Raw genomic sequence first — 10,261 nt, 5'->3', positions numbered from 1 at the left:
TAATCAAGAAAAATGATGATATTCTTCACATTGATGTCATATTATATCCGAACGTTGTATTTTTAGGTGAGAGTTTTTATCCAATCAGAATTATGCTAGCTTGTGTTGCCAGGCAGATTTCGTAATACCAGTTGCACGCACTATTCGTCCGGGTGTCTGTTCTAAGCAAGTCTTTCAGATTTGATAGACAGTTGCAATAGCCAATCAGATCACGAGTTGGTTGCAGTGAGCCTTCTCGCTGGCCTTTACGCTGAAGGTGATGGAACGTGTTTTGTGATTGGCTAGTCACTCGTGAGGGGGCAGCACTATGCGGGATCAACACACCGGAAAGTCCTATTTGACGACCGTATGAAAATCTAAACTATATTCTTGCTTTTAACTGTCTCCTATTGTTTTAATTAAAAACACAACACAAACATCGCCTACCTAGAAGTGCCGACAATCGCTGAGGAATTCCAAGGATGAGAGCTTCCTGTCCAACATACGTTTGTTCCTGCACAAGGGCAACATCACCATGAGCGAGTGGAACAAACTCTCCCATTTCAATAATCCTTGTGGCTTCATGGGATACTCTCACAAAGGTAAAAATCCAAAATGGCGATTGATAGGATTTTTCTTATTGCCCACAGGTTCCCAAAGTCTCCTCTCCTGAATAAACGTTGCTGGGGGATAGTCAAACCAACCAATGGAGAACACTCGTCGACACGGGCTTGGAATTCCCTCTCTTTGCCAGAACTTATTTCCAATCTATCAAGAAAAGTCACTTTCTATGTTTTTCCCTCCCTCCCTCCTTCCTTCCTTCCTCTGTCACCTGCTTTTTTTTTCATTTTCTTACTGGCCTCTTTCCTTCCTTCCTTCCACTTAATTAATTTCCTCAGATCTTTGTTTTATTTTGCATCCTTCCTTCATTTATTTAAAAAGACTTTCTGTCTTCCTTTGTTTCTGCACATCCAACAAAGCCTTACGATCCACTTTATTTGTTCAAGACTGAAATTGTTTGCCTTATTTATAGTGACTTTAAAAAAAAAAAAGTGTTTACTGACCTTTGGCCCACCCTTTGTAACAACAATCATCTTACTCATCCAGTTCTCTCTTTGTCTTAGGTGGACGCATATGGCTTCATGACAAAAGACTATGCCAAGTATTCCAACTACTATTTCCAGAAGCACGTAAAAAGCCGCGTGTCTTTCTTCGTCAACCACGACTACAAGCTGGAAATGCGAAATTGGGAGAAACTGCACAACAGCGTGATAATTCGTCTTTACCAAAGAGGTGAAAATGAGCCTCCCAACACGAAAAATAAATTACATAAGAATAATAAAGAATAGCATGTGGAAGATTTAACATGAGGTTTATTCACGTGGCTATTATTTCTTTTTTTAACTTTATTTTTATGAATAGTGTAGAACTGAATAAAGTGAGAAAATAGTAGAAATCAAAAAACAAGAGAAAAATCATTTACAATTCACGTGAGTCAATTTTAAAAGGCAGTAGTTCAATTTGGTTTCTGATCAAAGATTGCACCATACGGTATAATTATCAAACTGGTGTTGTTTATTATTAAAGTCACATTTTATGTCTGCCCTCTCCGCTCCCGGTCATCTTCGCCAACCAGTGCACTCACAAGATCATCACGGACAATACTCACCCGAGCTCACAGCTCTTTGACCTTTTGCCCTCTGGCAGGCGGTGCATCAAAACTACGACTAGCAGGCTGAGAAACAGTTTCTTCCCGTGAGCCATCTCCATGCTGAACTCTCACACACAACTACCGTTGCCTTGTAGAACTGCAACATAATGTGTTTTATTTATTTAATTTCATATTTATTTTGATTTAACCAACTAATCTTTAGAATTAGAATTAGAATTAGAAATCCCTTTATTGTCATTGTACTCAAGTGTGCAACGAGATTAGAGGGCTCCCCTCTCCAGTGCAATACAACAATAATACAGACAAATATATAAATTAGATAAATAAATAAGAGAGTGCAATGGAATTTAGTACTGAATAGGGTATATAATAAAAAACACATCACAATGCTGTTCTGCAAGGTAAGGGTGTTCTCGTGTGTGTGTGAGAGTTCAGAATGGAGATGGCTCTCGGAAAGAAACTGTTTCTCAGTCTATTGGTCCTCGATTTGATGCATCTGTAGCGCCTGCCAGAGGGCATCAGGTCGAACAGGTGTGAGTTTGGGTGGGTATTGTCTTTGACGATGTTGAGAGCCCTTCTGAGGCACCGGGCGGTGTAGATGTCCGACAGTGAGGGGAGAGGGCAGCCAATAATCCTTTGCGCTGTTTTGACTGTCCTCTGGAGCCTCACTCTGTCCGCCTCAGTGCAGCCGCTGTACCAGGTGGAGACACAGTACGTCAACAGGCTCTCGATGGACGAGTGGTAGAAGGCCAGCAGCAGCTTCCTGTCCAGGTTGAATTTCCTGAGGACTCTCAGGAAGTGCAGACGCTGCCGGACCTTCTTTACCACTGCTGTGGTGTTGTGACTCCAAGAAAGGTCGTCGGAGATCTGTACTCCCAGGAACTTGAACGTGTGGACCCTCTCCACACACACGCCTTCTATGCAGAGGGGGGGCGGCACCGTCTTGTTCCTCCTGAAGTCGACGACAATCTCCTTTGTTTTTGCAGTGTTAAGGTGCAGTCTGTTGTCCTTGCACCAAGCTGTCAGTCTCTTTACCTCCTCTCTGTAGGCTGTCTCGTCACCTTCCGAGATCAGACCGACCACTGTCGTGTCGTCAGCAAACTTGACGATGGTGTTGTTGCCGTGGGCCGGGCTGCAGTCGTAGGTGTAGAGGGCGTACAGGAGAGGGCTCAGCACGCATCCTTGGGGGGAACCGGTGCTCAGCATGAGGGTGGAGGACGTGTAGGGGCCGAGCAACACAGTCTGGGGTCTGTTGGTCAGAAAGTCCTTAATCCAGATGCGTGTGAGGGCAGGGAGGCCGAGAATGTCCAGTTTGGCGACGAGGATGTCTGGGATGATCGTGTTGAATGCCGAGCTGTAGTCCACAAAGAGCATCCTTGCATAGCTCTGCTGTCGTTCCAGGTGGCCCAGCACAACATGCAGAGCAGTGTCGATGGCGTCCTCAGTGGATCTGTTAGCCCGGTATGCAAACTGGTAGGGGTCCAGAGTGGGAGGAAGGCAGTCCCTGATGTGCTGGAGAACCAGCCTCTCGAAGCACTTCATGATGACTGGTGTGAGAGTCATTCAGGTGGACGGCGGGTGACTTTTTGGGGACAGGAATAATGGTGGAAATTTTCAAGCAGGAGGGGATGACTGCTTGAGCCAGGGAGCGGTTGAAGATCCTGCAGAAAACATGTGCCAGTTGGTGGGCACATGCTCTGAGGACCTTGCCTGGTATTCCGTCGGGTCCAGTAGCTTTCCTGGGGTTAACCGCCAGGAGCGCGCGCCTCACATCGTGTTCCTCTACGATGAGTGGGGGGGAGTTGGAGCATGAAGTGCGGGGGTGTGACCTCAGCAATGGACATCCAACTTGCGGTGGTTTTACTGCTGTTGGGGGCTGTTTTTTGCGCGATCGTGTCCGGAGACGAAACTCGGAGCTACGGATCGATCGTGTACACAAGAGATCAGCTGTTAGCACTCCGTGCTAACCCCGCGTGGGCTCCCGGAGCGAGACCCGATATCCCCCGCGAGCTGAGGAGGAAGAGAAGATGTCGTGCGGGGGCTAAACGCCAGGCAAGGAGGAGACGATATCACCCCGTCCTCCCGTCCGTTATTATGGGGAATGTTCGATCCCTCCCCAACAAAATGGACGAGCTAACAGCGCTAACCCGGCACGAGAGGATTGTCCGGGAGGCTAGCTTGGAGTCGTGGCTAACAGAGCTAACGCCGGACGCCGTCGTGGAATTGGACGGCTTCCAAATACTACGCGCGGACAGGACACTGGAGAGCGGTAAGAGAAAAGGGGGAGGGCTGGCTGTGTTTGTTAATGATAGATGGTGTAACCCTGGCCAGGATGGCTGAGTGGTCTAAGGCGCCGCGTTCAGGACCCAGTCTTCCCAGGAGGCCTGGGTTCGAATCTCGAATTTCCCCATTGTGGGACTAATAAAGGGAATATTATTATTATTATTATTATTATTATAACTGTTAAGGATCAACTTTGCAGTCGGGACATTGAGCTGATAGCTGTTAGCATGCGTCCGGTCTATTTACCGCGAGAGTTTGTGTCTTGAAAGCAGTCCTGTAATTCACTCATGGCGTCGTCACGCCAGGTTTTCACAGTTTAATTAATTTGGTTATATTTCACCGGAGAGGGGAACCCTCCAACTTGCATCTATTGCTGCTGACAAAATTCTTGCAGGAACCCCAGACAAACCTCCCCTGTTGTGGATTCAGCCAACCGAGGAAACACAGAGGTGGTGTCTTTGTGCCTTGTGTGGGTGTGTGTGTGTGTGTGTGTGTGTGGGGTGGGTGGATGTGTGGAAGTGCAGCGCCGAAGCCCTGCCCAGCGTCTGATTGCCACAAGGTGCCACTTCCCCCCTAACCCCCACCCCCAGCAGAGCAGCGATCCTTTTCTGCTCGGCAGGTACGAGGTGACAGAATGGCCCTCCTCACATTTAGGATTTTTGCTTGGTTGCTTGTCATCTCCATCGGATTTGTTTTGATTGGTCTTTTTCAAGAAAATGTAACAGTGATGAAGTAAGTGGGTGTTTTTTTGTTGTTGTTGTTTGAGTGGTTTCTATTTGGTCCTTGGGAACTGAAGTCTGAATTGTATTCTTCGGGGCTTAAAGCAGGAGCAGTCATACTTTTGAGAGAACCTTTTCTCTGTAATGATTGGAGCCTATTACGCTAGTGAAAAGATCCTGTAATTTAAGGTGTGTGTGAGGGGGTGGATTAAGTACAGTGGCGCATTTGGCCTAATTTACAAGTTTTTCGATTTACAACCTACAGTTTTGTTTTGCTTTGAGTTGCGAGCAAAATTCTAGCTCCTTGGCTTACGACAGCCAATTCTAAAATCACAAATAGTACAATAGATGGATTATTATAATTGCATCATTGTCACAGTGTAACAACCCTTTCAGTAACAAATGTTTAAACACAAACTGTGCAGCAACGCGTATAGACAGACATTATAACACAACAGAGATTTAAAAGAGAAGCAGTTTAATTTTGATTGGTCGCGAGGATGTTGTTGGACTGCATTGCAGTGATTTTTAAAAAAAAAATAAATATTTATTTCTTTATTTATTTTCAATTTATTTATTTATTTTAGAAGTGTTTTTTTATAAAGATTTTTGGGGGGTTGTTGAAAAAAAATATTCATTTATTTTCCAATGCATTTTAACCCTCGTTGTGTTTGAGTTTAGGTATGTTTTTTTTTAAAAAAGCCACTTTTTTTGTACCCAACAAAATAATTTGTAACCATTTTAATGAATTCTCAAGGTCTGAAAAAACAAAAGTGACATTTGTGGTGCAGTGAAGTACGGGCTGTTTAAAAGGTTTGTTTTTCCCCAATGTGCCTCACAACACACAGACGCGCGTCCGCTTTCTTCCACGTCTTCTGAATCCAGCCCTTGCTTTATTTTTACTTTGAATTTTTGTACTTAAAGACTTTTACTTTTCACCCTCCGTGTCTTGTCCTGAACCTCACATGACACTTGCAGCCGTTACGATTTAAGAATTGCGATCTACTACACCGCTGATTTAAATGTGATTAATTGTTATCCCAAAGTTGTCCCTTTGAATATTCATCTCCTTACTATCCCGTCTTCTCCAATTCAGCTGGACCTCCTTCTCCGGGAACCTTGACACTATCGCCTCAAAATGGGATTATGCAGAAATGACCACCAGACGTAGTGCCTTAAATGCTACAAAACGTGCCGAGTCAGCAACCTCAACGCCTGTCACAGAATTGAAACACTTGAGCGAAAACGTGTCCACACGTGCCGTCGTTCCCGAGACCCCCATGCCCATCCTCTGGAAAAAAAACTTCTCCAGACTTCCTGCGTGGGATTTTGAGGATGTCTATAACCAGGATGCTCCACCTGCCAACACAGTAGGTACCGGTACACGCCGTGGAAGGATAAAAAAAAAATGAATACTTGAATTAAAAAAAAATTTCCCCTAGAGGTGCAAACAATCTTTGAGGAATTCCAAGGATGAGAGCTTTAAGAAAGCTTTCCTTCCCAACATACGCATGTTCATGCACAAGCACAACATCAACATGAGCGAGTGGAACAGACTCTCTCATTTCAACAATCCTTTTGGCTTCATGGAATACTCCTACGATGGTAAGTCGAGCCATTTCCAGTTATCCCGTACTGACTAACTCCTTGAAATTTTGCCAGATGGCTACCAAAATCTCAAAAAGATTCAGTCTAATTTTTTTGCTTTGAAGTGGCTGAAAAGATACAGCAAGTATCTCCACCGGTAATAATTTGGCGATTTTTATTTATTTTTTTAAAATTTTTTTCTTAATTTATTTTCTTTATTTTTTTCTTTATTTTTTCTTTATTTTATTTTTTTATTTATTTTTTTTTTCTCTCTCCCCCCCAGCGGTCATGTCCTCAGTCAAGTTGATCCCAGAGCCAAAAGAACCTCTCTTGTCCCCAAAGGCTGGCGGCGACGGTTGCATTCGTTGTGCTGTGGTGGGCACCGCCGGCATTCTGTACGGCTCCAAAAAGGGGGAAGAAATCGACGCCCATGATTATGTGTTTCGGTAGTACTTTTCTCTTGTTTGCTTTTGGACTCGTTTGGTCGCTTTATCACTTAGGTGTATATAAAAAGCAAATATCATTGGCAACTTTATCTTCACCGACGGATTGGGTTGAGATTGTTAAATAAATGAAAGGGCCATATTGTTAACGTGGCCGTTGCATCCTGCTCTAAGGCAATATTTTCCGTTGGCGGCCATGCCACTTTAAACATGTTTACCCTGATCACTAATATAATAGTGAGTTCTGAGTTGTCATGTGACATTCTTATTCCATTCCAAAATGACATCAGCATTGTTTGCGCTTGACATTCAGTAAGCTTCAGGATGTTCTAAATAAATATTGCTCAAGGCGTGCACGGACTGCACCACCCAAAAGCAAGATAGAGCCTCCGCCAGTGTGTATACGCAAACCAGTTTGCCGTCGTCCAGTGCGGGATTTTCACCAGTGTTTGTCCTGAAGCATGCAATGATATTGCGATCTGTTTGGAACGCGACATCCACCCAAAATGTGAATAAAAATGATTGACACATAACTGCATGAAGACTCATCTAGCTCCGCCCACAAATACTATTTAATATCTCAGCCTCGGCTAAAAATTGATGCGAGCCACGTAGACTGACTGAATGGCCCAGTGTGCGGATGGAGCCGTCCTCCAGGGTGTGACATCATATTAGTGCTGGTATGCGTATGCGTCTCAAAAAAACAACGCGAATAGAGGCGACTAGATCTTGTATCAGCAGGGATTTTTCAGAGGTGAATGAGACAAAGGTGCTCCGGCCACCAGACAGGAGAAGTGACATTCTTTTCCAGCCAGGTGTGCCACAAGGGTAACAAAAAGGTCTCAAGAACATTTTGTGGGAAAGACACCGAAAGGCGGTCGTTTTGTTTCAAAGTGGTCGTTTTATGGTTAATTTTTATTTTGAATTTTAAGCATCCAGAAGTTTTGGAATGTTCAATCCATGAATGCAGTTTCACTTGTTGATATGAAATGAATGATTATTTCATTTCATTTCATTTCATTTCATTTCATTTCATTTCATTTTATTTTATTTTATTTTATTTATTTTACTTTATTTTTATTTTTATTTTTATTTTTATTTTTATTTTATTTTTATTTATTTATTTATTTATTTTTTAAGCTTTTGTATCATGCAGAAGGGTCATGCTTTTTATTTTTATTTATTTATTTTATTTTATTTATTTTCTTTTTTAAAGTTCCAACCATGCACACCATGCACTTTAACCATCACAATAATCACGTGTGTCAGGATGAACGGCGCCGTCACCAAGGGTTACGAGGATGACGTGGGCAACAAAACGTCCGTCTACGTCCACACGGCTCACTCCATCACGACATCTTTGTATCTGTTCAAGAAATATGGCTACAAGTCTGCCCCCCACGACATGGTAAGCCCACCCCCATCCTTCTCAACTCTGTGAGTTTATTTTATTGCAGTTGCTCATTTTTGTGCAGGGCATCAAATATGTGATGATTCCTGAGGGCATGAGGGACTTCCAGTGGCTTGGAGGACTTCTCAGACGAGAGAAGGTGCAGCTCGGCCCGTACAAAAACAACCGGTAATGAATATTTTTTTGGGAGGAATTTTTTGGGGGCGATGGCTGATATTACTAACTTGATATCAATATTGATAATCAAGGCTGATTTATTTTTTTATCTACCATTTTGCTTTTAAATATTCTATAACCTTTTTGAAGACAATAATTATTCTTAAAAATAATAAATGATTGAGGACCTTTATTGTTGTTGAATCTTCTCCTTGAGGGCACATAGAAAATATATTTTTATCATTCTCCATAAATTTTCTGATTAGGATTGTGACTTTATGGTTGTATGAATCTTTCCCATTCAGGCCTCTGACGTACTACACGGGGCAGTTCAACGAGAGCCGTTTTTACGTCCTGCACCAGGACTTTCTGCGATATGTGCGCAACAGGTCGCCCTTCACCTATTAGTTATGCTTCATGACTCGTGTTCCTACTGCAAGCATATTTTTGTCACTTTTCAGGTTCCTGAAATCTCCTAACCTGAACGCCCGTTACTGGGCAATAGTCCGACCGACCAACGGTGCTTTTACACTCTTCCTGGCTCTTCACACATGTGATATAGTGGGTTGCTGTTGTTTTATTTTTAGACTGTTATGAAATGACTCAAATTTTTCCTCATTTGATTTTTTTTTTTTTTTAAATATTATTTTTTTTCCCAGGTCGACGCATACGGCTTCATGACGAAAGACTATGCCAAGTATTCCAACTACTATTTCGAGAAGCATGACAAGAGCCGCGTGATTTTCTACGCAAATCACGACTACATTCTGGAATTGAAAACCTGGGAGAAACTGCACAACAGCAAAATCATGCGTCTGTATCAAAAAAGTGAAAAGGAGCCGCCTCAAAAAAACATAACTTCCAAGACTGGATGAAATGTTTTGCTTTTTCTTGGTTGTAGCAATATGCTATATCATATGACTCCGAAAGGGCTCTTTTGAACCGTATATTTTCGGTGCCATACAATTGTTATGGCAGGTCAGGTCAAGTCCTACGCTCCTGGCCTCAAGGCAATCAGAAATCAATAATCATTCACAATGAAAATGAACATGTATTTATTTATTCCTAACAGTCAGTCTGCACTGTTTCTCAGGCATATATGTGGATTTTTTCTTTTTATTTTTTTTTGCGTCCAGTCAGATTTTAGCAATGTGCTGCTATGAAAATCTCCACTCATTGGTTTATGCTATATTTATATATTTGTCCCAAATCACTACTGTTGGTATGTCCCCACATCGTCTGTTATTTTTACGCATCATTAACCAAGTTGAAGTTTTAAAAACGGCCAGTCATCAAATCAATGAATGCTCTTCAACACTAAACTGAGAAGTGTGACGTTGCCTCAAGAATGAAAGCGTGGATGTTTTTGTAAAACACTAAGTGGAATTATTCAGGTTAATTTTGTTTGTTGTAGGTCTGTTTTGTTAAATAATTGTCACTGTGATTGGTGCAGAAGGAAACGGTCGTCCACTAATAACTGTAGAATAATTTCCTTTCATTAAACTAATCACCTCATTATTTGATGTATCACTCATGCAGCAGAAAGAGTGAACATGAAGACTGACATGAGTGAAGTATTGTGTATATACATGTTTTGGTTTTTGTGATTTTTTTTTTTTTTAATTTGATAATTGTTGATTGAAAACTGCTCCACGTTGATTTCTTGTGGTTTGTATAGCGTTCCTTTAGTAAACTTCCCTCAATGGAATTTTCCATCCCACGTCATGTATTGTGGTTGAGGACAATGAACGAAGAACGTCACAGTAAATCATCATGCTGATGCTTTGGTGGCAAAACCGGCTCACACAATTGAATTTCAACGTGATTTGCGACATTGTCTCCCTGACATGCCTTAGCGGGTAAAGATAAGGAGGAATAAACAACGATCTAATGAGGTCATGAAATGTCTTCAATTTCCGTTTTTATTCAAAGGTAGTAATTGCGGGATATTTTATATAGATTATTTACATGAATGTAAGGCTGGGTCATGAACCATTTTTTTTTTTAAAAA

At 42.2% G+C, this 10,261-nt stretch overlaps 1 protein-coding gene across 3 annotated transcripts; it reads left to right on the top strand.

Moving 5' to 3' along the window:
- Nucleotides 1–292: 292 nt before the first annotated feature.
- On the top strand, nucleotides 293–10,158 carry LOC148317432 (alpha-N-acetylgalactosaminide alpha-2,6-sialyltransferase 2-like). 3 transcript variants are annotated; one of them, XM_088283971.1, is made up of 11 exons: nucleotides 293–346; nucleotides 431–581; nucleotides 1,104–1,272; nucleotides 5,750–6,023; nucleotides 6,096–6,258; nucleotides 6,524–6,686; nucleotides 7,953–8,091; nucleotides 8,159–8,262; nucleotides 8,556–8,639; nucleotides 8,712–8,811; nucleotides 8,910–10,158. In XM_088283971.1, exons 1-11 carry the CDS (start codon nucleotides 308–310, stop codon nucleotides 9,123–9,125), a joined length of 1,602 nt encoding a protein of 533 aa, XP_088140097.1. In that variant the 5' UTR covers nucleotides 293–307; the 3' UTR covers nucleotides 9,126–10,158. The 3 variants fall into 3 exon arrangements, with proteins under 3 accessions (XP_088140097.1, XP_088140098.1, XP_088140099.1); XM_088283972.1 differs by having other exon boundaries at nucleotides 8,712–8,770; nucleotides 8,910–9,119; XM_088283973.1 differs by lacking the exons at nucleotides 293–346; nucleotides 431–581; nucleotides 1,104–1,272 and adding an exon at nucleotides 4,520–4,666.
- Nucleotides 10,159–10,261: the final 103 nt, after the last annotated feature.

The sequence above is a fragment of the Idiotropiscis lumnitzeri genome, chromosome 20 (genome assembly GCF_059441095.1).
Source record: "Idiotropiscis lumnitzeri isolate Australia: NSW breed Sydney's pygmy pipehorse chromosome 20, RoL_Ilum_1.0, whole genome shotgun sequence".
Classification (NCBI taxonomy): Eukaryota; Metazoa; Chordata; class Actinopteri; order Syngnathiformes; family Syngnathidae; genus Idiotropiscis; species Idiotropiscis lumnitzeri.
This window is presented reverse-complemented; position numbering and strand designations above follow the sequence as displayed.

Bases quoted from the DNA above. Each gene is read 5' to 3' on its own strand.
- LOC148317432 (XM_088283971.1), top strand. From the start codon at position 308: ATGCGGGATCAACACACCGGAAAGTCCTATTTGACGACC. The intron at 6,024-6,095 runs GTAGGTACCGGT...AATTTCCCCTAG, and splicing joins ATGCTCCACCTGCCAACACA to AGGTGCAAACAATCTTTGAG. The intron at 6,259-6,523 runs GTAAGTCGAGCC...TCTCCCCCCCAG, and splicing joins CATGGAATACTCCTACGATG to CGGTCATGTCCTCAGTCAAG.